General features: G+C 62.4%; 1 protein-coding gene across 1 annotated transcript in view; it reads left to right on the top strand.

Moving 5' to 3' along the window:
• Lrp1 (LDL receptor related protein 1) overlaps positions 1 to 25,077 on the top strand; it is an 84,198-nt gene extending 59,121 nt beyond the window's left edge. Inside the window, exons 43-89 of the mRNA XM_076554084.1 lie at positions 1,601 to 1,805; positions 2,110 to 2,302; positions 3,212 to 3,337; positions 3,476 to 3,604; positions 3,833 to 3,952; positions 4,742 to 4,855; positions 5,736 to 5,885; positions 5,978 to 6,100; positions 6,333 to 6,449; positions 6,601 to 6,729; positions 7,532 to 7,654; positions 7,753 to 7,893; positions 7,997 to 8,187; positions 8,755 to 8,938; positions 9,059 to 9,144; positions 9,350 to 9,469; positions 9,883 to 10,070; positions 10,194 to 10,399; positions 10,941 to 11,129; positions 11,706 to 11,854; positions 12,416 to 12,509; positions 13,345 to 13,461; positions 13,960 to 14,079; positions 14,691 to 14,813; positions 14,997 to 15,122; positions 15,517 to 15,633; positions 16,268 to 16,374; positions 16,470 to 16,602; positions 17,346 to 17,465; positions 17,561 to 17,683; positions 17,957 to 18,097; positions 18,587 to 18,721; positions 18,808 to 18,927; positions 19,657 to 19,925; positions 20,837 to 21,015; positions 21,419 to 21,525; positions 21,794 to 21,910; positions 22,230 to 22,406; positions 22,544 to 22,684; positions 22,785 to 22,958; positions 23,131 to 23,292; positions 23,635 to 23,809; positions 23,931 to 24,032; positions 24,164 to 24,228; positions 24,337 to 24,427; positions 24,514 to 24,658; positions 24,796 to 25,077. Of these exons, the coding sequence (XP_076410199.1) occupies positions 1,601 to 1,805; positions 2,110 to 2,302; positions 3,212 to 3,337; positions 3,476 to 3,604; positions 3,833 to 3,952; positions 4,742 to 4,855; positions 5,736 to 5,885; positions 5,978 to 6,100; positions 6,333 to 6,449; positions 6,601 to 6,729; positions 7,532 to 7,654; positions 7,753 to 7,893; positions 7,997 to 8,187; positions 8,755 to 8,938; positions 9,059 to 9,144; positions 9,350 to 9,469; positions 9,883 to 10,070; positions 10,194 to 10,399; positions 10,941 to 11,129; positions 11,706 to 11,854; positions 12,416 to 12,509; positions 13,345 to 13,461; positions 13,960 to 14,079; positions 14,691 to 14,813; positions 14,997 to 15,122; positions 15,517 to 15,633; positions 16,268 to 16,374; positions 16,470 to 16,602; positions 17,346 to 17,465; positions 17,561 to 17,683; positions 17,957 to 18,097; positions 18,587 to 18,721; positions 18,808 to 18,927; positions 19,657 to 19,925; positions 20,837 to 21,015; positions 21,419 to 21,525; positions 21,794 to 21,910; positions 22,230 to 22,406; positions 22,544 to 22,684; positions 22,785 to 22,958; positions 23,131 to 23,292; positions 23,635 to 23,809; positions 23,931 to 24,032; positions 24,164 to 24,228; positions 24,337 to 24,427; positions 24,514 to 24,658; positions 24,796 to 24,936 (6,604 nt within the window). The 3' untranslated portion in view covers positions 24,937 to 25,077. The remainder of the gene's footprint in view (positions 1 to 1,600; positions 1,806 to 2,109; positions 2,303 to 3,211; positions 3,338 to 3,475; positions 3,605 to 3,832; positions 3,953 to 4,741; positions 4,856 to 5,735; positions 5,886 to 5,977; positions 6,101 to 6,332; positions 6,450 to 6,600; positions 6,730 to 7,531; positions 7,655 to 7,752; positions 7,894 to 7,996; positions 8,188 to 8,754; positions 8,939 to 9,058; positions 9,145 to 9,349; positions 9,470 to 9,882; positions 10,071 to 10,193; positions 10,400 to 10,940; positions 11,130 to 11,705; positions 11,855 to 12,415; positions 12,510 to 13,344; positions 13,462 to 13,959; positions 14,080 to 14,690; positions 14,814 to 14,996; positions 15,123 to 15,516; positions 15,634 to 16,267; positions 16,375 to 16,469; positions 16,603 to 17,345; positions 17,466 to 17,560; positions 17,684 to 17,956; positions 18,098 to 18,586; positions 18,722 to 18,807; positions 18,928 to 19,656; positions 19,926 to 20,836; positions 21,016 to 21,418; positions 21,526 to 21,793; positions 21,911 to 22,229; positions 22,407 to 22,543; positions 22,685 to 22,784; positions 22,959 to 23,130; positions 23,293 to 23,634; positions 23,810 to 23,930; positions 24,033 to 24,163; positions 24,229 to 24,336; positions 24,428 to 24,513; positions 24,659 to 24,795) is intronic.
• Positions 25,078 to 26,181: the final 1,104 nt, after the last annotated feature.

Below are 26,181 nucleotides of genomic sequence, written 5' to 3' on the forward strand. Positions count from 1 at the left end.
CCACCGTGTTTCTAGCTGCTGGCCACCTGCTCCAAGAGAGCCTCCCCTCCCCCGTCACACTGTCCCACAGAACGGCCGTGCCAAACCCTTGACCCCCGGGGCGTCCCATGTAAGCCAGGTTGACGCTCCGCTGTGAGTGTGGACCTGAGGGCGTGGAGGCCGCTGGCTGGACTGTCCAAGTCAAGAAGGAGCCCTTAGGCCAGGCATGCCTCTAATCTCAGCCTCGGGGAGGTGGAGGTAGGAACAGTGGAGTTGGGGGTCATTAGGCGCGTAACTAGTTGAACGTTAGCTTGGGACACATCAGGCCTTATCCGAGGAGTGGAGAGAGGAAGGGAGAATGGTATAAATGGTGCCCAGGGCAGGCTGAATGAGATGCCACCGTCACCCATGAAGAGTTCCCACTAGCCAGGGATAGTGCTGCCTTTGGGGGGCAAAGACTGGCAGATCTCTGAGTTCGAGACCAGCCTGGCCTACAGAGTGAGATCCAAGACAGCCAGGGGTACACAGAGAGACCCTGAGGAACAGACCCCACAAGGGCCTCCGAGGAGACGAGTTTTGCTGTGATCGATTTGAGCCGGGAGAATAAAGATGTGGAAGAGGACTGAGATGTGGCTCCGTGGGTAGGGCCGCTTGCCTAGCATGTGTCCAGTCCAGAGTTCAAACCCCAGCACTGCATAGACCCGGGATGATTTCTACAGTCCCAGCACTTGGAAGACGGAGGCAGGAGGATCAGCAGTTAAAGGTCATCCTTGGCTACATAGAAAGTTCAAGGCAAGCCCAGGTTGGAGATCTGTGAGAACAGGGAGAGGCTGAGGCCTGGGTGGCCCAGGGCGGGTTCTATCCTGGAACTGTTTTTTATGTTCTTGGTGCGTCTCGAAGGTGTGTGTAAAGGGTTCACCACCCCAGGTCAGGTGGCTGAGTCTCAGGAATCAAGGTCTGAGGGCGACCATGCTGCCACGGTTGTGATTGATGTCCCCTGAGGTCCTCAGCACCCCACAAACCGCAGGGCATAGCTGAGGGTCAGACTCCAGATTCACAGAGGACCCACGTGTGCCCAAGACCAAGGAGACAGTCTACACTTAGCAAGGGTTTCCTGGGTAGTTTGGTAAAGAGCTTCAGTACAGAGAGCGCAGTTAGCAATAAACTCACAGAAAACTCTGTCCTTGAGATGAATGCACACTGTTTAATTTTTACGACCCTCTGTGAGGCAGCAGTATCATCCCCCACTGAACAAGGGGAAACTGAGGCACGGGGCGCCCAGGTAAGTTGCCCAAAGGCACCTAGCTGGAAAATGGTGGAGGCACCACCAGAGGCCGGGAGCCCGACCTGCTTGTCACCCCAGGCTCCTGCCTCAGCAGCAGGAGGTCCTTCCCCACACCACAGCGCATCCCTGCGGGCACACGCATTAAGTCAGGTCTGGCCTTGTACCGCAGTAACGGCGTGTTCAGTGGTTCGGCTCGTCTCAGGCCCCAAGGCTGTGCTGACCTTTGTGGCTGTCAGGTTTGCGGAGCACATCCTGGGTTCTAGTTGTCTCCGAGGTTGGCCGGCGGCCTTCAAGGCCGACCCTGAGGTTCCCGACCCCTCTGCCCCCTCCCGCCAGCCTGATGTTCTGGACCAACTGGAACGAGCTCCACCCGAGCATCATGCGGGCGGCCCTGTCGGGAGCCAACGTCCTGACGCTCATTGAGAAGGACATCCGCACGCCCAACGGCCTGGCCATCGACCACCGGGCGGAGAAGCTGTACTTCTCGGACGCCACCTTGGACAAGATTGAGCGCTGCGAATACGACGGCTCCCACCGCTATGTGAGTCCGTGGGGCGGGTGGGCGGGGACGTGAGGGGAAACCGAGTCAGAACCGCCAGGCTGCCCAGATACAGAGCACCAGACAGGGAGACCCAGGGCATGGGTGAGAAAAGCTGGGAGGAGTCTTGCCTTTGCCCTGGGGGGTACTGACATGGCTTAGACGAGGCGGAAGGCAAGCTGCATCCAAAAATCCTTCCCGTGGTGTGACTTCCCGCCCCCCCCCCCTTGTCCTGCCCCCACCGTGGTGTCAGGATTGGTAAGAGGGCCTGAACCACATGGGCACGCTCACGCCCCTGTCTCAACAGGTGATCCTCAAGTCAGAGCCCGTCCACCCCTTTGGGTTGGCGGTGTACGGAGAGCATATTTTCTGGACCGACTGGGTCCGGCGGGCAGTGCAGCGGGCCAACAAGTACGTAGGCAGTGACATGAAGCTGCTGCGTGTGGACATCCCCCAGCAGCCCATGGGCATCATCGCCGTGGCCAACGACACCAACAGCTGTGAGTGGGGCCTGCCGCCAGCCCTGTTCTCTGTTCTCTCTCTCTCTCTCTCTCTCTCTCTCTCGCTCTCTCTCTCTCTCTCTCTCTCTCTCTCTCTCTCACACACACACACATACACACACACACACACACACACACACTGTACCTTACAGTCTTGTGTCTCTCTGGACTTCTGTTGTACAGATAAATATACATACCTTCAGACCTCCAGAAACTGCAAAAGCCCTAACATCCCTCAACCCCAGCTCCCTCAAGACATCTGTAGACATGCATGGACTTGACATACCTGGGTCCATCTTGTGCAAACTGCACATGCACACACACGCACGCGTGTGCGCACATACACACACACACACATACACACACACACACTTGCGTTGCTCTAGGAGCTGTCCCCATCCCTGGAGAGCCTGTCACAGAGCCTAGTAATTCCCTCCACCCAAAGCTACCCACACCCCAAACCTGACTTCATACCCACATGCCAGGTGCAGCCTATGCCCACCCCTCATGCCTGTACATAAACACACATACCTACACCAGGCCCAGATGACCTGGGGCACATACGTCTGTGAGTGCGTGCGTGCGTGCGTGCGTGCGTGCGTGCGTGCGTGCGTGCGTGCGTGCGTGTATTTCACTAACAGGCTTTCCCAAGTCTTATGCACACCCTTGACCACCACTATACATATATCTCAAAACTTCTTAACCTAGAATCTCCTTCAAGATTCATCTCAAAGCCCTCAGTGCCCACATACCCCAGCACCCCAGCACCCCATGCCAGGTCCTCCCCACCGCTGGGAACTCCCCGTGGCTGCTGGGGTCATACAGAGCCCTGGAATACTGGGTGGGCATCTTGGCAGTGTGCAGAATAGGGCACACCCTGCAGCTCGCTGTCCCCCTGCCTCCGCTCAGGTGAGCTGTCCCCCTGCCGAATCAACAATGGAGGCTGCCAAGACCTGTGCCTGCTCACCCACCAAGGCCACGTCAACTGCTCCTGTCGAGGGGGCCGGATCCTCCAGGAGGACTTCACCTGCCGGGGTGAGGGAGCTCGTGGGAGCTGGGGTGGAGGCTGCTGGGGGGACCTCAGTACAACGGGGGGCCCTTCTAGGCTCCGGTCCAGGCGACAGAGCTGGGCTCGGGCTGGGCCCCAGCTCACGGAACCCCCTCCACCCCCAGCCTTGAACTCCTCCTGTCGGGCCCAAGATGAGTTTGAGTGCGCCAACGGCGAATGCATCGGCTTCAGCCTCACATGTGACGGTGTCTCCCACTGCAAGGACAAGTCTGACGAGAAGCCTTCCTACTGTAGTAAGGACCCCCCTCCCCCAGCCTCCCCTCTCCTCAGACCGCGGCCGCCTAGGACCTTCTCCCCCGGGCCCCTGCCCGTGTGGCCCAGCTCCTTAGTCTGAGCTCATAAAGGGCAGAATGATTAGTCTGAACCGGGACCTAGGAGGGGGCTAAAGTCATCAGAGGTCGCACACACACACACACACACCCGTGCCTGCTGTGACCGCACACATCCCCCCACCCTTGCAGACTCCCGCCGCTGCAAGAAGACTTTCCGCCAATGTAACAATGGCCGCTGCGTATCCAACATGCTGTGGTGCAACGGGATGGATGACTGCGGGGACGGCTCGGACGAGATTCCCTGCAACAGTGAGTGGGGTGCTGCATGCAGCAGTGAGTGGGATACCATCACTGCTGCATGCAGCAGTGAGTGAGTGGGAGGCCGCATGCAGCAGTGAGTGGGGTGCTGCGTGCAGCAGTGAGTGGGGTGCTGCGTGCAGCAGTGAGTGGGACGCTGCGTGCAGCAGTGAGTGGGATGCTGCATGCAGCAGTGAGTGGGTGGGGTGCCGAATGCAGCAGTGAGTGAGTGGGGTGCTGCGTGCAGCAGTGAGTGGGGCGCTGCATGCAGCAGTGAGTGGGTGGGATGCCGCATGCAGCAGTGAGTGAGTGGGGTGCTGCGTGCAGCAGTGAGTGGGATGCTGCATGCAGCAGTGAGTGGGTGGGGTGCCGAATGCAGCAGTGAGTGAGTGGGGTGCTGCGTGCAGCAGTGAGTGGGACGCTGCGTGCAGCAGTGAGTGGGGTGCTGCATGCAGCAGTGAGTGGGTGGGATGCCGCATGCAGCAGTGAGTGAGTGGGGTGCTGCGTGCAGCAGTGAGTGGGATGCTGCATGCAGCAGTGAGTGAGTGGGGTGCCACATGCAGCAGTGAGTGGGGTGCCGCATGCAGCAGTGAGTGGGATGCACAAGCCCCGGCCTCAGCCCCCGACCTTACCCTGGTTAGGTCTCAGCCTCCACCGGGTCCTCACTCTGGCCGAGCGTGTGTCCCCAGGCCCAATAGAGCTGGTTCAGGGCACTCCAAAGACAGGCTGGCGCTCTGTCCTGGGCCTTTGTGGCCCTACAGAGGGACTTGGGCCTGATGGTACTCACGGGCCCTGTTCTAGAGACAGCCTGTGGCGTGGGCGAGTTCCGCTGCCGGGACGGGTCCTGCATCGGGAACTCCAGTCGCTGCAACCAGTTTGTGGACTGTGAGGACGCCTCCGATGAGATGGACTGCAGTGAGTGACATCCCTCCCATGCCCACTCCAGCCTCAGGCCATCTCTGTCCCTTGTCCCTCCTGCCTCAGGCTGTTCCGCCTTATTTCCTCCCAGCTTTCCTGGCCCCACATAGCAGCCTGTAGCCTTTTGGGCCCTGTCTCTGTCCCGCTTCCTGCTCCTGGAATCCATGGAGGGAGGGAGGGAGGGAGGGACGGAGGGAGGGAGGGACGGAGGGACGGAGGGAAGGAGCAGGTAGGAAGGGCATCTTAAGCTTTCTGAAAACCAAGGCACCATGGGGCCAGCAGCTGCTCCCAGAGTGTGTTTTAGAGGGGACTGGGTATGACCCCTGTCTTAGTTAGGGTTTCTCTTGCTGTAAAGAGACACCATGACCGGGCTGGAGAGATGGCTCAGAGGTTAAGAGCACTGACTGCTCTTCCAAAGGTCCTGAGTTCAATTCCCAGCACCCACATGGTGGCTCACAACCATCTGTAATGAGATCTGGTGCCCTCTTCTGGCCTTCAGGAATATGTACAGATAGAACACTGTGTACATGATAAATAAAGAGAGACACCATGACTGTGGCAACTCTTATAAAGGAAATGTTTAATTGGGGTGGCTCCCTTACAGTTTCAGAGGCCCAGTCCATTATCATCATGGTGGGACATGGCAGTGTGCAGTCAGACGTGGTGCTGGAGAAGTAGATGAGAGTCCTGCATCTTGCAGGCAACAGGAAGTCAACTGAGAGGCTGGGCAGATCCTAAGCATAGGAAACCTGAAAGCCCGCCCCCACAATGACACACTTCCTCCAACAAGGCCACGCCCTCTCCAACAAAGCCACACTTCCTAATAGTGCCACTCGCTGTGAGATTATGGGGGCCGACTACATTCACCTTCCACCAGGTGCCACTGACTGCAGCAGCTACTTCCGCCTGGGTGTGAAAGGCGTGCTCTTCCAGCCTTGCGAGCGGACGTCCCTGTGCTACGCACCCAGCTGGGTGTGCGATGGCGCCAATGACTGTGGAGACTACAGTGACGAGCGGGACTGCCCAGGTCAGCCGGTGGTGGCAGCGGCCGGGCAAACGGTAGGCCCGGGGCCAGCAGCAGCGGTGGGCGGCGACTTCACACCTCCCTTCCACCCCCAGGTGTGAAGCGTCCCAGGTGCCCCCTCAATTACTTCGCCTGCCCCAGCGGCCGCTGCATCCCCATGAGCTGGACGTGTGACAAAGAGGACGACTGTGAACACGGCGAGGATGAGACTCACTGCAGTGAGTGGCCGAGCGCCCTGGCACCCCGAGCATCCCCCCAGGGCGGGCGTGGAGACCCTACCCGGGCCCCACCCGCATAGTCCTTATGGGAAGTGCCCTTCTCCGAGACGACCCGGCTTTTCCATTAGGGACTAGCTAGGGTCACACCTCAGCTCTGGATGAGCCTCTCGGGTCCTGTCCTACCTGCCACCCCCCACTCTCTCCACCTCACTGCATTCTCCAACTCTTGCAGACAAGTTCTGCTCAGAGGCCCAGTTTGAATGCCAGAACCATCGATGTATATCCAAGCAGTGGTTGTGCGACGGCAGCGATGACTGCGGCGATGGCTCCGATGAGGCCGCTCACTGCGGTAAGGCGGAACCCGAGCCGGACCCGGGGAGGTGCCCCAAGGAGGAGAGTCCACACACCAGTGGGGCGTGTCGTCGTTGTCGTCGTGGCTGCCCGCTGGGCCCTGGCCTCCCCTGAGCCGCTCTGTGTCTCCCTTGCTCCTCCTCGCGCAGAAGGCAAGACTTGCGGCCCGTCCTCTTTCTCCTGCCCCGGCACCCACGTGTGCGTCCCCGAGCGCTGGCTCTGTGATGGCGACAAGGACTGCGCGGATGGCGCGGACGAGAGCATCGCCGCCGGCTGCCGTGAGTGGGAGAGGCCGCGAGGCGCTCCGGGTGGGCAGCGAGCGTCACCGCCGTGCTTTGCAAATGCTGGCAAATGAGGCCAAGGGTGGGAAGGAGTTCGGTGGGAGCCCCATGTTTGGTTAGCGCAGAGCCATGGCTTTAGCACCTGTGTCCAGACCGCCCCGCCTCCCCGGCGCCCCGCCTCCCCGGCGCCCCGCCTCCCCGGCGCCCCGCCTCCCCGGCGCCCCGCCTCCCCGGCGCCCCGCCTCCCCGGCGCCCCGCCTCCCCGGCGCCCCGCCTCCCCGGCGCCCCGCCTCCCCGGCGCCCCGCCTCCCCGGCGCCCCGCCTCCCCGGCGCCCCGCCTCCCCGGCGCCCCGCCTCCCCGGCGCCCCGCCTCCCCGGCGCCCCGCCTCCCCGGCGCCCCGCCTCCCCGGCGCCCCGCCTCCCCGGCGCCCCGCCTCCCCCGGCGCCCCGCCTCCCCCGGCGCCCCGCCTCCCCCGGCCGCCCCGCCTCCCCCGGCCGCCCCGCCTCCCCGGCCGCCACGCCTCCCCGGCCGCCACGCCTCCCCGGCCGCCACGCCTCCCCGGCCGCCACGCCTCCCCGGCGCCACGCCCTCCCCCGCCCGCCACGCCCTCCCCCGCCCGCCACGCCCTCCCCCGCCCGCCACGCCCTCCCCCGCCCGCCACGCCCTCCCCGGCGCCACGCCCCATCCACCGCCCCGCCCATTCCACCTCGCCCATCCCGGGAACCCCAGGATGGCGCTGCCCGTAGGGAAGGGCTGGAGCGGGGCGGGCCTGAGGGCGGCTTCTGTCTCTGTCCCCAGTGTACAACAGCACCTGTGACGACCGCGAGTTCATGTGCCAGAACCGTATGTGCATTCCCAAGCATTTCGTGTGCGACCACGACCGGGACTGCGCCGATGGCTCCGACGAGTCCCCCGAGTGCGGTGAGTCCCGTGGCTGGAGGGGACAGGGCCCCTGCCCAGCGGCGCTGGTGCTGTGCCAGGGCGGCGCCTCATCGTCCCCCCGCACCCCACACACACAGAGTACCCAACCTGCGGCCCCAACGAGTTCCGCTGCGCCAACGGGCGCTGCCTGAGCTCCCGCCAGTGGGAGTGCGACGGTGAGAACGACTGCCACGACCAGAGTGACGAGGCCCCCAAGAATCCGCACTGCACCAGCCCGGGTGAGCCTCCGTGGGCCGCCCGCCCCCTGCCCCCCTCCCTCCTCCTCTCTCTCTCGTGCCCCCACTGACCTGTGCCCGCCGCCCGCCCGCCCTCCCTCCGCAGAGCACAAATGCAACGCCTCGTCGCAGTTCCTGTGCAGCAGCGGCCGCTGCGTGGCCGAGGCGCTGCTGTGCAACGGCCAGGACGACTGCGGGGACGGCTCGGATGAACGTGGGTGCCACATCAACGAGTGTCTCAGCCGCAAGCTCAGTGGCTGCAGCCAGGACTGCGAGGACCTGAAGATAGGCTTTAAGGTACGCCAGCCCAGCCCGGGACAATCTGGCCAGGACAGTTTGCTCCACCCCCTCGTTCCTACATCAAGTTCTTACCCAGCACTCACCAGGCCGCGTGCCAGGCTCTGGGGATGTAGCAGGGGCAGACCTGCTAGGTCAGAGTCTCCATCTGTGTGGGTTTGTTCACAGATAAAGGCTAGGAGAGGAGGGGTGGGGCTGTCAGGCAGGCAACGGAGATGATGTAGCTCCCGGGCTCAGAGGAAAGGTCCAGCCTGGGAGGAAGAAGTGTTACCTGGAGATGCTGTCTAAATCCCCAAGGAAATGAATATAGATGGTGACGAGCCTTGAGTCCTCGCTAAGCTATGCCGAGGGACCAGGAGACGAGAGACCCGTACTGCAGGGGGCTGTGAGGGACACCACCAAGCTAGGCTGACAGCCACGCGAGGAGAGCCCTGGGGGACAGGGTGCACACTGTCTGTCTTCCCGTGCCCGGCAGGGGTCCTCCGGGCCCCTGGTTTTCAGGAGGGGAAGCCCAGGCCCCCTGGATATATATGTATATCCTCAGCCCCAGCTTCCCTCTGCCCACAGTGCCGCTGCCGCCCCGGCTTCCGGCTCAAAGACGACGGCAGGACCTGTGCCGACGTGGATGAGTGCACCACCACCTTCCCCTGCAGCCAGCTCTGCATCAACACCCACGGCAGTTACAAGTGTCTGTGCGTGGAGGGCTACGCGCCCCGCGGTGGCGACCCCCACAGCTGCAAAGCCGTGACGGGTAAGACGGGCACGTCGAGGGTGAGAGACGGCCCAGGTGGCCGCGGGGAGAGGGCGTGGGGCGGTGGAGCCGAAGACGGGGCTGCCAGAACGTCCCTGAGCCAGGACCCTCTGTCTGCAGACGAAGAGCCCTTCCTCATCTTTGCCAACCGGTACTACCTGCGCAAGCTCAACCTGGACGGCTCCAACTACACACTGCTTAAGCAGGTGCCAAAGCCCAAGCCTCCCTCTTACCCGTCGGCTGCCCGGGCCGGTACAGCCTCCCCGCTTCTTCCCGCTTGTGCCCACGGGGGTCTCCTACGGCCTCTCCCTCCCGCCGCGTCCTGACTTCAGACAGCCCCCCCTCCCCAAATGCACACGTGTCCCAGCAGCAGCTGACTCCTCCCCCTGTCCGTCCCCGTTCCCAACCCAGGGCCTGAACAATGCCGTGGCTCTGGACTTCGACTACCGAGAGCAGATGATCTACTGGACCGACGTGACCACCCAGGGCAGCATGATCCGAAGGATGCACCTGAACGGCAGCAACGTGCAGGTGGGGAGAAAGCGTCGCCCCCGGTCAGCTGACAGGCATGCCAGGGGCCCCACAGATGACACACACACACACACCCGGCACACAGCTCATCTCCCCTCACTGAGCCACAGAAACATCCTGTTTTAACTTCTCCCTCCCTGAACTCAGAGAGCAAGCACACGGACGCTCTTCCTGCCTTCCTGCACTGTGTTCTGCAGTTGTGTGTGTGTGTGTGTGTGTGTGTGTGTGTGTGTGTGTGTGTGTGTTGTGTTCCTGGAGCCCCTGCTGGTAATCGGCGTCAGTCTCGGGAGAGGACATACTGTCATCTTCCTAACGAAGCCAGGAGCTGTATTCCGTTTCACAGGAGGGAGAGGCCGGGCCCCGGAGAGACTGTGGGTTCCACTCAGGTGTCCTCTTCCCTGTGTTCCCCACAGGTGCTGCACCGGACAGGCCTCAGTAACCCCGACGGGCTGGCCGTGGACTGGGTGGGCGGCAACCTGTACTGGTGTGACAAAGGCAGAGACACCATTGAGGTGTCCAAGCTCAATGGGGCCTATCGGACCGTGCTGGTCAGCTCTGGCCTCCGTGAGCCCAGGGCTCTCGTGGTGGACGTGCAGAATGGGTGAGTGGCCAAGAGGGGTGGCGGTGGGGCAGGGGAGCCCCGGGAAGCAAGCCCAGACTCCCAGGCTTCTGGCATCATCAGTCCCTAGATTCTTGGGGTTCACTGCCCCCCTCCACCTGCCAGGTACCTCTACTGGACAGACTGGGGTGACCACTCACTGATCGGCCGGATCGGCATGGATGGGTCTGGCCGCAGCGTCATTGTGGACACGAAGATCACGTGGCCCAATGGTCTGACCCTGGACTATGTCACGGAGCGCATCTACTGGGCTGATGCCCGTGAGGACTACATCGAGTTTGCCAGCCTCGATGGCTCCAATCGTCATGTTGGTCCGTATGCTAGCGAGGCTGCCCAAGGCCAGCAGGCCTGCCGGGGGGTCTACAGTGGTGGGGTAGGGTTTAGGGGTGCAGGAAGGCATAGTGCATATGGAAGCCACACACCAGGGCCCTGGGGGTTTCACATACCCTGGTGTTTCCCCTCGACTGGCCCAGGCACCAGGCCACAATCCAGCTCCTTGCACCAGGTGTGTGTGTGTGTGTGTGTGTGTGTGTGTGTGCACGCACGCGTGCGTGCGGAGCTCCATGTTCAGCCCAGGATGATGGCCTGAGGGTGGGCACATGAGAACTATCTGAGGGACATCTGTGATCCATTCTTCCGTGGAGGATCTGTGTGCTCCTCTAGATCAGCAGTGTGGTTGTTGGACAGGCCGTTACTATATATAACCTTAGGAAGCCATAGAAACATCTGGACCTGGGTTCATTCCCCACTCAGGGTTGCAGTGGGAGCTAAGGAGGTCAAGTGGGCACGGAACCCGGTCTGTACTTGTGCCCAACTGCCGCTGTGTCTTTTCCCTGCATTCCCCTCCCACAGTGCTGAGCCAAGACATCCCACACATCTTTGCACTGACCCTGTTTGAAGATTACGTCTACTGGACAGACTGGGAGACAAAATCCATCAACCGAGCCCACAAGACCACGGGTGCCAACAAAACACTCCTCATCAGCACCCTGCACCGGCCCATGGACCTCCATGTCTTCCATGCCCTGCGTCAGCCAGATGGTAAGCTAGCAGACTCGGGGTGCGGGAGACATGGGGACCAGGCATGAAATGCCTTGTTCTCAGCACCACTCGGGACACACAGCCTCAGCGGGAGTTCCTGGTCCTCCCTCCCTGGCCCTGACCGAGCATCCCTGCCGGGTACCAGACCTTCAAAAGCTATAGACAGAGTATAGTCAGGGCCTCCGCAGCCTCCGTCCATCCTGGGTTCAACACGGGTCTCCTGGCAGCCAGGCCGTGAAGCTTAGAGAGCCCAGGGAACAGTGAGTGTGGACAGAGCGTCAAAGGAAACCCTGAAAGCAGGCGGAGATGCTGGGGGCCTTCAGGTGTGAGTTCCACGCCTGAGCTGATCCTGGGCCTTGCAAGGTCCTTTCCCGTCTCCGGTGGTCTTAATCCCCCGATGAAAGCGGTAGGATAAAGATCTACCCTGCCCCTGTGCAGGACGGAGCAGAGCAGACATCCTTCAGAAGGCTAGACGCCATCCCGGCAGGACTCGCCCTGACGACAGTCAGGACCCAGTGACCTAAGAGTCAGGGACCAGGACCAGTCCTGACCCTCCCACCCCATTCTCTCCGGCAGTGCCCAATCACCCCTGCAGAGTCAACAACGGAGGCTGCAGCAACCTGTGCCTGCTGTCCCCGGGGGGTGGTCACAAATGTGCCTGCCCCACCAACTTCTACCTGGGCGGTGATGGCCGTACCTGTGTGTCCAACTGCACAGCAAGCCAGGTAAGGCTCCCCTTGAGACTCCCCCCCCCCGTCCCGTGCCTCGGCCCCCCGACCCCTCACGCCAGTGTCCCTGACCCCTCACGCCAGTGTCCCCGCACCCACTCTGATGCCCACACATCTGGCATTCCCGTGCTGACACCTCCATACTTCCTGCCTACCTCTTGTCTTCCCACAGCAATGCTTTACGCTTGCCACCTCACAAACCTCTACACCTCAGTGCTGGCCCCACCAGTGCCGCTAGCCCGCCCCTTCCTGTGCTCTCCCGTACAGACACCCCTCTTCTGGCCTCCCTACACTCGCCACACCCCAGCTCTCCGTCCAGCCCCGCCTCCTCACACACTCTAACCCGGCCGCCATTTCTCGGAAACACTGCTGCCCCTTGAAAGAAAGTCTGAGTTCCCCGGGCCCCACCAACCCCGTCTCACCCCCCTGCCCCCCACCAACCCCGTCTCGCCGCCCCCCTGCCCCCCACCAACCCCGTCTCGCCCCCCCCTGCCCCCCACCAACCCCGTCTCACCCCCCTGCCCCCCACCAACCCCGTCTCGCCCCCCTGCCCTCCAGTTTGTGTGCAAGAACGACAAGTGCATCCCCTTCTGGTGGAAGTGTGACACCGAGGACGACTGTGGGGACCACTCGGACGAGCCTCCAGACTGCCGTGAGTGTCCAGGGCCTGGGAGGCAGGAGGCTCCGCGCTGGCCGCCGGGGGCAGAGACTTCAGTGACGCCCTTTCTCCCTGCGTGTGTGTGATGTGTGTGTGTGAGTGGGGGGGTGTGGGGGGTGTGTGTGTGATGTGCATCTGTGAGTGTATGTATGATGTGCATCTGTGAGTGTGTGTGATGTGCATGTGTGTGATGTGTATCTCTGTGTGTGATGTGCATGTGTGTGATGTGTATCTGTGAGTGTGTGTGATGTGCATCTGTGTGTGTGATGTGCATTTGTGAGTGTGTGTGTGATGTGCATTTGTGAGTGAGTGTGTGTGTGATGTGCATCTGTGAGTGTGTGTGTGATGTGCATCTGTGAGATGTGTGTGTGTGTGATGTGTATGTGTGTGTGTGATGTGCATGTGTGTGTGTGATGTGCATGTGTGTGTGTGATGTGCATGTGTGTGTGTGATGTGCATGTGTGTGTGTGAGTGGGGGTGTGTGGGGGGGTGGGTGTGATGTGCATTTGTGAGTGTGTGTGTGTGATGTGCATGTGTGTGTGATGTGCATGTGTGTGTGTGATGTGCATCTGTGTGTGTGTGATGTGCATGTGTGTGTGTGATGTGCATGTGTGTGTGTGATGTGCATTTGTGAGTGTGTGTGTGTGATGTGCATTTGTGAGTACAGGTGTATGCGTGGTCACCATGTGGAGGTCAGAGGGCAGCCCTCAGAGATCAGCTCTCGCACGGTGGTTCTGAGGCTCACGGGCCATCAGGCCCTGGTGACACACCCCTGGGTCCCCGGAACCACCTCTTCCCGTCTGACCCTGAGCCGTCGTCCTCTTGGCAGCCGAGTTCAAGTGCCGCCCCGGACAGTTCCAGTGCTCAACCGGCATCTGCACCAACCCGGCCTTCATCTGTGATGGGGACAACGACTGCCAGGACAACAGTGACGAGGCCAACTGTGGTAAGGGCGGCCGGGCACCAGCCGGTCCTCCCCCAGTCCACAGGGGCACCAGCCGGTCCTCCCCCCCCCCCCCGCCCCCCCCCCCCCGAGTCCACAGGGGCACCGGCCGGTCCTCCCCACAGTCCACAGGGGCACCAGCCGGTCCTCCCCACAGTCCACAGGGGCACCGGCCGGTCCTCCCCCAGTCCACAGGGGCACCGGCCGGTCCCCCCCCAGTCCACAGGGGCACCAGCCGGTCGTCCGCCCCCCCCCCCCCAGTCCACAGGGGCACCAGCCGGTCCTCCCCCGAGTCCACAGGGGCACCAGCCGGTCCCCCCCCCCCCCCCGAGTCCACAGGGGCACCAGCCAGTCCTCCCCCGAGTCCACAGGGGCACCAGCCAGTCCTCCCCCAGTCCACAGGGGCACCAGCCGGTCCTCCCCCAGTCCACAGGGGCACCAGCCGGTCCTCCCCCCCCAGTCCTCCACCTGGGCTCAGTCACCTCCCCTCCCCTCTCCCAGACATTCACGTCTGCCTGCCCAGCCAGTTCAAGTGCACCAACACCAACCGCTGCATTCCTGGCATCTTCCGGTGCAACGGACAGGACAACTGCGGGGACGGCGAAGACGAGCGGGACTGCCGTAAGTGGGCGGGGACGCCGGCACGCACGCACGCACGCACACTCGCACGCACATGGAGCTGCTTCCAGCGGCTTCCCCGAGGGGCGCTAGTCCCATCTAGGGATGATGTGAGTCACCGTAGATGTCTCCTGGATTGCGTATAAAAGCAAAGTGCTCAGTACGGACAGACGGCAGATCCAGAAAACAAAACAATACCAGACTGAGGATAAACAAACCATTCCTTCCAATCGGGCGGCGGTGGCGCACACCTTTAATCCCAGCACTCGGGAGGCAGAGGCAGGCGGATCTCTGTGAGTTCGAGGCCAGCCTGGGCTACAGAGCGAATTCCAGGACAGGCACCAAAGCTACACAGAGAAACCCTGTCTCAAAAAAACAACAACAAAAACAATTTAGGAAATGCTTCAGGAATTACTTTTAGAAAAAAGTAGCCCATCTTTTTTCTTTTAAGTAGTTTATAATGAAATAAATTGCATGCATCATTTTCAAGCTACACAGGGAAACCCTGTCTCTAGAAACACAAAAAACCATTCCTTCCTCCTGACCAAGACCAGGGCCAGACTTTTGGGAGGAGGCGTCCGGGTAGGGTCCTCATTCTCTCCTCCACCTTGCAGCCGAGGTGACCTGCGCCCCCAACCAGTTCCAGTGTTCCATCACCAAGCGCTGCATCCCCCGGGTCTGGGTCTGCGACAGGGACAATGACTGTGTGGACGGCAGCGATGAGCCCGCCAACTGCAGTGAGTGGAACCCGTGCGCCCTGCCGCGTCTGTGACTCCATCACCCCCCGCAGGCACCCCCCTCCCCTTGACGCGTGCACCAGGCACCCCCCTCCCCTTGACGCGTGCACCAGGCACCCCCCTCCCCTTGGCGGCTCTACCGTGGCTGGGGGGGCCCTCCTCACCCGTGCCCATGCCTTGCAGCCCAGATGACCTGCGGGGTAGATGAGTTCCGCTGCAAGGACTCGGGCCGCTGCATCCCAGCGCGCTGGAAGTGTGATGGCGAGGACGACTGTGGGGACGGCTCCGATGAGCCCAAGGAGGAGTGTGGTAAGTCTGGGCCTGTCGTGAGAGGGTGGCGATCTCGGGGTAGGGGTGAGGGTCAGCCGCGGGCCTCTGGGCCTTCCCTGTGGTCCCCACCGCCTCTCCATTCCCTGCGCCTCCCTCTGGCCACCCCTCGGACAGGAGACTTGTACTGAGCATTCCGTGCCTGCCCTGTTCACCCGCTCCCCACATCAGCCGCCTCCCCCCACACCCTTTGTCCATCCTGCCCAGCCCCTCCCTCCTGTGGACGCCGCCACGCGCGCTATCCTACCGCAAGGGTGTCGCGGACTGAGCCCCAGAGCCAGGCTTTCCCAGACCGCAGTGACCGCCCGCCCGCCCTACCCTCTGCCACCCACCCCGTCCCTGTCCGACTGCCCCCTTATCTCCCCCCGACCCCCAGACGAGCGCACCTGCGAGCCGTACCAATTCCGCTGCAAGAACAACCGCTGTGTGCCCGGGCGCTGGCAGTGTGACTATGACAACGACTGTGGCGACAACTCGGACGAGGAGAGCTGCAGTATGTCCCCTGCCTCGCCCTGCCCGTCATCCCCCGCCCCGCCCCCTGCCCCGCCCCCCGGCACCGGCGTCCCGCCCACCGCCGTGCAGGGGGGGCTGGTCCTCCCGGGGCGAGGGGGTCAGGAACCCCTCTGCCTCTGCACTCCACACGCCCCCCCCCACCTCCATGTCGTGTGTGCTTGAGCTTTGTTCCATTTCACCTCATCTCATGTTTCTCTCCATTTTTACACTGTCCTCTCGGGGTTGCAGAGGTAGGTGTCTCCGATGTGCCCCTCTTCCTGCGGCCTCTGCCCATCCCTGTGCTGTCTGTCTGTCCTTCTGCCTCTCATCCTTAACTGGCCTCTCCCCGGACCCGGTGGTGCTTGTCTCGGTGATCTTGTCCCTCCCTCCCCTACGTGGCCTGCCCTGAGGACAGGACCCGGGACCCGTGCCCTCTCCCACGCGTCTGTTCCTACTGGGATAAGTGTGACTACCCCCTTGGCCCAGCCGGTTAGCTGCCTGGGATTGGTTGATCATCACACCAGCCGCCAGCTGTGGCCTTCGCGGACCCAGCAATGAGCCGCGGGCTTGGGAGTAGTGTTCCCAAGGGCCGGGGATGCCCTGTGCCCACCGCGCTGGGGCCTGTCTTTCCCCAGCCCCTCGGCCCTGCTCCGAGAGCGAGTTTTCCTGTGCCAACGGCCGCTGCATCGCTGGGCGCTGGAAGTGTGATGGGGATCATGACTGTGCAGACGGCTCCGACGAGGTGAGCAGATCTCAAGGAAGGGGTGGGGTGGGGCTCGGGAGAATCAGGGCGGGACCCCGGGGGCCTGACCCGGCTGCCGGCTCTGGTGCCCACAGAAAGACTGCACGCCCCGCTGTGACATGGACCAGTTCCAGTGCAGGAGTGGCCACTGCATCCCCCTGCGCTGGCGCTGTGATGCGGATGCTGACTGCATGGATGGCAGTGACGAGGAAGCCTGCGGCACCGGGGGTGAGCCCCTCCTGCCGGGCGTCCCCACCCCACCTCCCCCAGACTACGATGTGGCCAGGTTGACTCGGTCTTTTATTTCCTTCGGTCATTATGGTTCCTGCAACACGCCTTTATTTGAGCATCTACCGAGAGACGTCCTAGGTGTTGGGGATGTAGCCATAGACAGGGCTCAGGTCCACTGGGTGTAATTTTTATGTGAGCTGTGCCCTAACCTTGCTGGGGGGCTGGCTAGATCCAGCCGGGGCCTGTACGCTGTGTCCACCCACCGCCCTACCCACCTCCTGCTCACAGCTGGCTGGGGTAAGAGGCCGGATCCTGCTCACCTTCCCTCCAGGGCCGGCAGTGAGCCAGGGTCGGCTCGGTAGCCCGAGGGAGCACTGGGACACTCGTCGGGAGAGAAGCTGAGGGTCGGAGCCGGAGGGCAGCCTCCCTGGTTCTGCCCCGTAGGCTGAGGATCAGTCCGAAAGCCTGCGCCTGGCACAGGGTATCCGAGGCTGGGGTGTCCTGGCTCATCTCCTCAGGAATAGCATCCTGAGCCCCTGTGGGCACACCCGAAGTAGCCTCTCCTTCCCTAAATACCAGAGGAAGCCCGTGTCCCTCTGTCCGCCGGGCAGGAAATTAAGACACCGGAGTCGGATTCTGCTGCAGCTTCCCTGGTGGCCCCGGGCCGCAGCCCCACCCACGGAGGGAGTGACAGACACAGCGTGCATTCATTTTTACCCCCTTGTTCCCCCGGCACCCAGTGAGGACCTGCCCCTTGGATGAGTTTCAATGTAACAACACCTTGTGCAAGCCCCTGGCCTGGAAGTGTGACGGCGAGGACGACTGCGGGGATAACTCGGATGAGAACCCGGAGGAATGCGGTAAGATTGGGGACGGAGCGAGGCGGGCTAGGGGGCTGTCTGTCCAAGGCGGGGGCTCCCCAAGTCCGACCCTGCCCCTGTCCTGGCTTCCACAGCCCGGTTCGTGTGTCCTCCCAACCGGCCCTTCCGATGCAAGAACGACCGCGTCTGCCTGTGGATTGGGCGCCAGTGTGACGGCGTGGACAACTGTGGGGATGGGACCGACGAGGAAGACTGCGGTGAGCCGGGGGGCGACGTGGGGGTGGGGCTGGGGGAGCCGCAGCTGGGGGGCCGCAGCTGGGGGAGCCGCAGCTGGGGGGCAGACCCTTCTGCAAGGCCGAAGGCAGAGGGGCCCGGGCCTGGGGAGAGGGATGTCCTTGGGAAAGGCGCGGGCGGCCCTGAGGTTGCAGGTTCGCACCCACCCCTGGCCTCCTGGGTTAGCAGGGTCTCTGCGGAGGGAGGGGCAGCGGGTGTGGTCGGCACCCAGGGCCTGAAGGGTCTTCCCTCCCCAGAACCGCCCACGACCCAGAATCCCCACTGCAAGGATAAGAAGGAGTTCCTCTGCCGGAATCAGCGCTGTCTGTCATCCTCGCTGCGCTGTAACATGTTTGACGACTGCGGGGACGGCTCGGATGAGGAGGACTGCAGCATCGGTAGGACCGGGCGAGCGCGCGTGCGCGGGGGGCGGGGCGGGCACCGGGGGCGGGGCGGGCACCGGGGGGGCGGGCACCAGGAGGCGGGGCGGGCACCAGGGGGCGGGGCGAGCACGGGAGGCGGGGCGGGCTCGGGGGGCGGGGCGGGCACCAGGGGGCGGACGCGGGCACCGGGGGCGGGGCGGGCTCGGGGGGGGGGGGGGTCGGGGTGGGACGGGGGGCGGGGTGAGCACCGGGAGGCGGGGCGGGCACCGGGGGCGGGGTGAGCACCAGAGGGCGGGGTCGGGGTGGGACGGGGGGCGGGGTGAGCACCTGGGGGCGGGGTGAGCATCGGGGGGCGGGGCGAGCATCGGTGCGGGCGCGGGATCGGGGGCGGGGCGGGCACCAGGGGGCGGGGTGAGCACCAGAGGGCGGGGCGGGCACCGGGGCGGGCTCGGGGGGCGGGGCTCAGGCCAGGGCCCTCCACGGTTTGTCTCCCACCCCCCACAGACCCCAAGCTGACCAGCTGCGCCACCAACGCCAGCATCTGTGGGGACGAAGCGCGTTGTGTGCGCACCGAGAAAGCTGCCTACTGTGCGTGCCGCTCAGGCTTCCACACCGTGCCGGGCCAGCCAGGATGCCAGGGTAGGGAAGCTGGGCGGGCGATGGGCAGGGACCCCGGCTCTCATCAGACTCCCCGTGACCCCCCACTGTAACCCCCCCCCCCCCAGACATCAACGAGTGCCTGCGCTTCGGCACCTGCTCCCAGCTCTGCAACAACACCAAGGGCGGCCACCTCTGCAGCTGCGCGCGCAACTTCATGAAGACGCACAACACCTGCAAGGCCGAAGGTGCTGGAGTCGGGAAAGGACGGGAGTGGGGGTGGGTGGGGGGGCGGGGGGTGCCGGGAAATGGAGCTGGGCTGGAATGGAACTTTCCCAAGCATCCGTCTGTGCCCCGGCATGGACCCCCAAGACTCAAGGCACCCACACTGGGCTCTGAGCAAAGCGATGGAAAGTTAGAGGACACCCCCTGGGTTTCCGGAGTTCCGTGAGAGCGACACTCCCACCTCCCACGTGGCCTACAACCCTACCTCCCCGCCCCCAGGTTGAGAGTACCTTTAGACTCACGGTCACGTGGGCCCACCCGCCTCTTCTTCCCCCCATGCTCTGACAAGGCACCGCACCATGCACGCACATGGGCGTGTACATACACACCCCTAGAGGACTCACGTGCCTGTGCCCTCTCAGCAGCTGATGCTGCCCAGAGACCACAAGGCAGGATTCCCGGAACTGCCGGGTAGGGAAGTGAGGCGCAAGGGCGGACTTCTAAAGGACCTGGGCATTCTGTTATCAGCTTGGGGCACAGTTAGAGTCCTCAGGCCCGGTGTTAGTCGCACCAGCACGAGAAACACCCCTGTCGAGGACAAACGGTTTGATTAGCTGGGCGGCTGCTGTGGACTGGCAGGGTCTTGGCTGGAGGTCGTCTTTCTCCAGGGATCGAACTCGGGCCCAGGGCTCTTGCCTCTCTCTGCCTCTCCCTCTCAAGCCCACCTGACAGGTGGTCTCTGACTCTGGCAGGCTCCGAGTACCAGGTCCTATACATTGCGGATGACAACGAGATCCGCAGCTTGTTCCCCGGGCACCCCCACTCGGCCTACGAGCAGGCCTTCCAGGGGGACGAGAGCGTCCGCATAGACGCCATGGATGTCCATGTCAAGGCCGGCCGCGTCTACTGGACTAACTGGCACACGGGCACAATTTCCTATCGGAGCCTGCCGCCGGCTGCACCTCCTACGACTTCCAACCGTCACCGGAGACAGCTGGACCGGGGCGTCACGCACCTCAATGTAAGTGCCCAGCCTGTCAGATTGGGTGGGAGCTGGCGGAGCCTGTCAGGGTGGCCTGTGAGGGACAGCCAGGAAGAACTATCGGCAGTTGGCCCTGCCACATGGCAGCAGGGGACACCAGGACAGACTGACACTCGGATTCCTGCTTGTCACTCCATGTCAGTCCTGGCCAACTTGCTCAGCTACTTGGGGCCTCACGTTATCAATAAAATGAATCATACCCATCCTAGATTTACGTAGAGTTCATTGGTAGAATGTGTGAAGCCCTAGGTTTGATCCCGAGCAACGGTGATGAAAATATAATAACAATAATGACAAATAAATGACACCTAGTCTTAGAAGCTTCTTTATATCTGGTTGCTTGGGTTTTTAGTGCTAGGACCTCACGTGTGCTAGGCAGGTACTTTACCAGTGAACTACACTCCCCGCTTCATAGACTGTGGTTTTTTGCTTTTTTTTTTTTAATGTATGTGTGTACCTGTGTGTATATCACATGTACATGCCATGGTGCACATGTAGAAGTCACAGGAGTTATTTCTCTGCTTCTACCATATGAGTCCCAGGGATTTGAACTCAGGTCATCCAGGCTTAGCAGCAAGCACCTTTAATCCACTGAGCCATCTCGTTGTCCCTACCCCACCCCATAACCTTTTTTTTAAAGTGAGGATTAACTTGAAAAACATGCAAAGATGCCTGTAACTCCCGCTGTATGAGTAGCAGAGGAAGGGACACTAAAAGATGAAGGGTCAGCCTGGGCTACACAGAGAGTTCCAGATCAGCCTGAGCTGTGAGAGAGACCTAGTCCAAAGAAAAACCATGGTGGGAGCCGTGTTAGTCAGGGGTGACAGACCAGAACGGGCTGCCAGACTCGGGGGAAAGATGGTGATCTCTGAATATGTGACCTCACTTAGATTTCAGGGCTGAAGATGCCGAGGGGGATTGCCATCGACTGGGTGGCCGGGAATGTGTACTGGACCGACTCTGGCCGAGACGTGATTGAGGTGGCGCAAATGAAGGGCGAGAACCGCAAGACACTCATCTCGGGCATGATTGATGAGCCCCATGCCATCGTGGTGGACCCACTGAGGGGGTGGGCAAGGGTCCCGGGGGGAGGTGTTGGGGCTGGTGTCAGGAAGCCCTTAAGACAGGCCCCGCGTCCACAGGCGACAGAGACGGCAGGATTCTAGGCTGCTGCAGCCCTGGCCCTCCTCAAGCCAGGGCTGGGGACTCACAGCTGAGTGGCTGACCTCTTGACCGGCTCTCATGTGCAGCCAAGAGCTGGGTGCTCTCCAGGGGCCCGCTCTGCCCCAGCCTACTGCAGTTAGAGTAGATGATGTTAGCCCGGGTCCGAAGTTGTCTCCTGGGTCTCGGTGTGAAGAGGGCAGGCATCCTCCTCCCATAGCCCGGCAGCGTCCAGCCAGGTCAGGCGCTGTTTCCTTTGGCCTTTTCCTCGGCCCTGGAGACCAATCCGGCTCTCCCTTCTCCCTCCTTAGTACCATGTACTGGTCAGACTGGGGGAACCATCCCAAGATCGAAACGGCGGCGATGGACGGGACCCTTCGAGAGACCCTCGTGCAGGACAACATTCAGTGGCCCACAGGTCCCCGGGGCGCAGGGGTAGGGCGTGGGAGGGGCAGGCTCTGGTCACAGCTGCTTCAAAAGTCGCCCAGAATCGAGGGCCGTGGGGCAGGGCCGTTTCCACCAGATCGGGCTGAGGGCCGTGGGAGCGGTTTCCAGATGGGTGACTGGGAGAGATCCCGTGAGCGAGGTGGTGCCGCCCTGGACACCAGACAGAATCAGCGCTAGCTATTCTCTGCACCCAGCCTGGCGTGGCAGAGGCCGGCCCTCACCGCCTCCTCTCACCCCAGGCTTGGCCGTGGATTACCACAATGAACGGCTGTACTGGGCAGATGCCAAACTTTCGGTCATCGGCAGCATCCGCCTCAACGGCACAGACCCCATCGTGGCTGCGGACAGCAAGCGCGGTGAGAGGGCGGCCTCGGACCCGAACCCTGCCCACCATCAGGCCTCCCGCCCTCCCGTAGCCTGCCCCCCCCAGCCCCAGCCCATTCATTCATTCTACCAGTACTAAGGGGTGTGGAGTCAGCAGGGGTGGAAAAGTCTCCTGTGACCCCTGGGGTCTTGGGGTGATGAGACCTTTTGCCAGCTGCAGGGGCGGGGATTGTTGGTTTGGATGTGTGGCATCTTGTGCTGCCTAGGCAGACAGAGCCAAGTGTCTTAGTGAGTCCAGGGCCTGGACACCATCTTGATCTAACGCGCCCCCCCCACCGCCCCCACCCCCAGGCCTAAGTCACCCCTTCAGCATCGATGTGTTCGAAGACTACATTTATGGTGTCACTTACATCAATAACCGCGTCTTCAAGATCCACAAGTTTGGACACAGCCCCTTGATCAACCTGACTGGGGGCCTGAGCCACGCCTCCGACGTGGTCCTCTACCATCAGCACAAGCAGCCAGAAGGTGCGGCCGAGGGGGAAACCCCCGGGGTGTGGAAGGGCGCGACCCCCGGGGTGGGAAAGGGCTCGTTCTAGACCCACACAGGGCTCGGGAGCAGCCCTGCCCGACATCTACCCCCCCCCCCTTCCACACCCCCGCAGTGACCAACCCCTGCGACCGGAAGAAATGTGAGTGGCTGTGTCTGCTGAGCCCCAGCGGGCCTGTCTGTATCTGTCCCAACGGGAAGAGACTGGACAACGGCACATGTGTGCCCGTGCCCTCTCCAACACCCCCTCCAGACGGTAGGCGCGGCACACCCCTTTCCCCGGGCACCCTGGGATCTTTGCCCTAGAGCCTCCGGCTCCCCGGACCCTTGACCCCAATCCTCTGCCCCGCTCACAGCCCCACGGCCTGGGACCTGCACCCTACAGTGCCTCAATGGCGGCAGCTGCTTCCTCAACGCCCGGAGGCAGCCCAAGTGCCGCTGCCAGCCCCGCTACACCGGGGACAAGTGTGAGCTGGACCAGTGCTGGGAATACTGCCAAAACGGCGGTACCTGTGCGGCTTCCCCGTCTGGTATGCCCCGACCAGGACCGCTCCTTCCCACCACCACCCCGCCCCCGCCCCCTGCACCCACTCCTTCGGGTCGCTGCTTCCCGGGGGGGGGGGGGGGGGTCCCTCTCCCAGCTCCGTTACAGGCCCAGGTGGTTCCCGGGACCCCGTCCCACTCACAAACCTCTCCCCTCAGGCATGCCCACGTGCCGGTGCCCCACAGGCTTCACGGGCCCCAAATGCACCCAGCAGGTGTGTGCGGGTTACTGTGCCAACAACAGCACCTGCACCGTCAACCAGGGCAACCAGCCCCAGTGCCGATGTCTCCCTGGCTTCCTGGGTGACCGCTGCCAGTACCGTGAGTGAAGCAGCCCGGCCCCGGGGGGGGGGGGCGGGGGGGCAGGCTGAGAGGAGGGAAGAAGCCCTAGGCAGATGAGCCGTGCCCAGGCTGGGGGTGCTGCCCACCACGTTGGCACACCTCCCTGGTGTCGGGAGCCTCCGGGCAGCGGGATTATTCAACGAGATGAATGCGCTGTCTGAATGCTCAGGGCCGTCCTTGTGTCCTGGGACGGGGCAGGGGGCGCTCAGGAGGAGGGAGGGAGTCACCCCTAGGTCCTGGGGGGGGGGGTTCCTTACCCCTGCACGGTGGACCCTTACGAAGGTAGGGTTTGGGGCGCTTTCTCTCCGTCCCCAACCGCAGGGCAGTGCTCGGGCTACTGTGAGAACTTCGGCACCTGTCAGATGGCGGCCAACGGCTCCCGACAATGTCGCTGCACGGTCTACTTTGAGGGACCCAAGTGTGAGGTGAACAAGTGCAGCCGCTGTCTCCAGGGAGCCTGCGTGGTCAACAAACAGACCGGAGACGTCACTTGCAAGTGAGTGGAGCCCGGTCACAACTGCGCACCCCTGCCCTGCCCCCCCCCCCCCCCCCCGGCCCTGTCCTAGGGTCACAGGCACCTGCCAGCCCCAGCTCCGGACTCTGATTCCTTCCCGCAGCTGCACGGATGGCCGGGTCGCCCCCAGTTGCCTGACCTGCGTCGACCACTGTAGCAATGGTGGTTCCTGTACCATGAACAGCAAGATGATGCCTGAGTGCCAGTGAGTCGGGCCTGAGCCTCACCAGGGCCGGGCTGCCCCTCTCCCTCCAACCCGAGCCCGAGAACCATCCGGGCCCCTGTGGCTGCGCGGAGGTGATGCCCGACCACTCAGCTTTACTTTCCTGCCTGCAGGTGCCCACCCCATCTGACAGGACCCCGCTGCGAGGACCAGGTCATCAGTCAACAACAGCCTGGACGTAAGTGGCGGGGGTGGGGGGGACGACGGAGGACGACCAGCGAGAGCTTGGTGGGCCCCCCTCCCCGCCCCCATTCCCTGTGCCTCAGACTCTGACGTCCGTCTCCAGATATGGCCTCCATCCTGATCCCTCTGCTGTTGCTGCTGCTGCTGCTGCTGGTGGCCGGCGTGGTGTTCTGGTACAAGCGGCGAGTCCGAGGGTGAGCCCCTGGGAGTCTGGAAAATTCTGTGGTTTTACCGCCCCCTCCGCCGGCGCCACTGTCCCCTGACTGCTGCCTCTCCCCAGGGCCAAGGGCTTCCAGCACCAGCGCATGACCAATGGGGCCATGAATGTGGAAATCGGGAACCCCACCTACAAGATGTACGAAGGTGGAGAGCCCGACGATGTCGGGGGCCTCCTGGATGCCGATTTTGCCCTTGACCCTGACAAGGTAGACCGGAGGCCACTGAAGGGGCTTCCGGGGTCCAAGGGCGGGGGGTGGGCAGGACACCCAAACGTGTTGTCCTGAGTGACGGCCCGGCAGTGGCAGCTAAGGGGATCCTAACCCTCTGAACGTCATGTTTACAGCCTACCAACTTCACCAACCCGGTGTATGCCACGCTCTACATGGGGGGTCACGGCAGCCGCCACTCCCTGGCCAGCACGGATGAGAAGCGAGAACTCCTGGGCCGGGGACCTGAGGACGAGATAGGGGACCCCTTGGCATAGGACCCTCTGCCCCCAACGGACGTCCCCAGAAAAGCCCCTGCCAGCCGAGTCCTTCAATGAGCCCCCCTCCCCCAGCCAGCCCTCCCCCGGCCCTGCCGGATGTACAAATGTAAAAATGAAGGAATTACTTTTTATATGTGAGTGAGCAAGCGAGCACAGTATTATCTCTTCCATTCTCCTTCCTGCTCCTCAGCATCCCCCCACCCCCCACCCCACGCTGCCTTGAGGGGGCAGGGAGAGCCCTGTGGCTCAGAGGTATGAAGGAGCCCACCTCCGTTCCCTACCAGACACATGTCAGGGCCTCTCGTCCCAGGTTTCCCCTCCTCAGCTCTCTGGGGGTTAGTTCTGGGGAGGTGGAGTCCCCCGCCGACCCTGTCTGGAAGATTTGGCTTTGTGAGGTAGGAAGAACGGAGTCCTTCCTTGAGGGACGTCCGCCCAGGCCCTGGCTCCCACTTTTGGGCACCTCTGAGATGGCCTTGCTCAGTGTTCCCTCCAGACAGGCCCTCCCCCTCCAGTGCTGGCCCACTGTGGCTCCTAAGGCTGTACACATTCTTTGGTAACTGTCCCCCAGCTTCTGCTCCCGAGGACCAGGAAGAGGTGGGGTATACCAAGGAAGGGCAAGCGGGCAGCCCCATTTTGGGGACGTGAACGTTTTAATAATTTTTGCTGAATTCCTTTACAACTAAATAACACAGATATTGTTATAAATAAAATTGTAAAAAAGAAAAAAAGAAAAAAAAAAAGAAAGAAAAAAAAAAAAGCCACTGTGTCTGGTACCTGCTAGTGTGAGCGCTGTTCGCTTGCTCAGCCGCCAGAGGGAGCCTTGCTGCGTGCTGGAGGCCAGCCTGAGAACCCTGAGGTCACCGTCTCCAGCCTCACGCCGTCCTCCAGCCTCTCTATGGCAGGAGGAACTGTTTTCTCTTGGTGTGTGACCTTGAGCCTGTAGCTTATGGTGGTTGGATCTGGTGTTCCCCCGGCCCCAGCACGCCGACCTGGAGATCTGACCCCCTTTCACCGTGCACCTGTCCCCCACAGTCCCCCCACGCCAGAAGAAATGAGGGCATTGGGTCGTGAAGGCTTTCCAGACCTTCAGGATGGTCGGCTACAGCTCTCTGCTCTCAGCTCCCTCTGAAATGTTGACATCTCACTCTATGGTGAAGCCATGAGTGAAACCATGGCTGTAAGGCCAGGAGGATGCTACCGTGGGGAGAGAGCCCTCGCTCTGCAAGCCTGATGACCAAGTCT

Source organism: Peromyscus maniculatus, chromosome 18 (genome assembly GCF_049852395.1).
Source record: "Peromyscus maniculatus bairdii isolate BWxNUB_F1_BW_parent chromosome 18, HU_Pman_BW_mat_3.1, whole genome shotgun sequence".
Taxonomy (NCBI): Eukaryota; Metazoa; Chordata; class Mammalia; order Rodentia; family Cricetidae; genus Peromyscus; species Peromyscus maniculatus.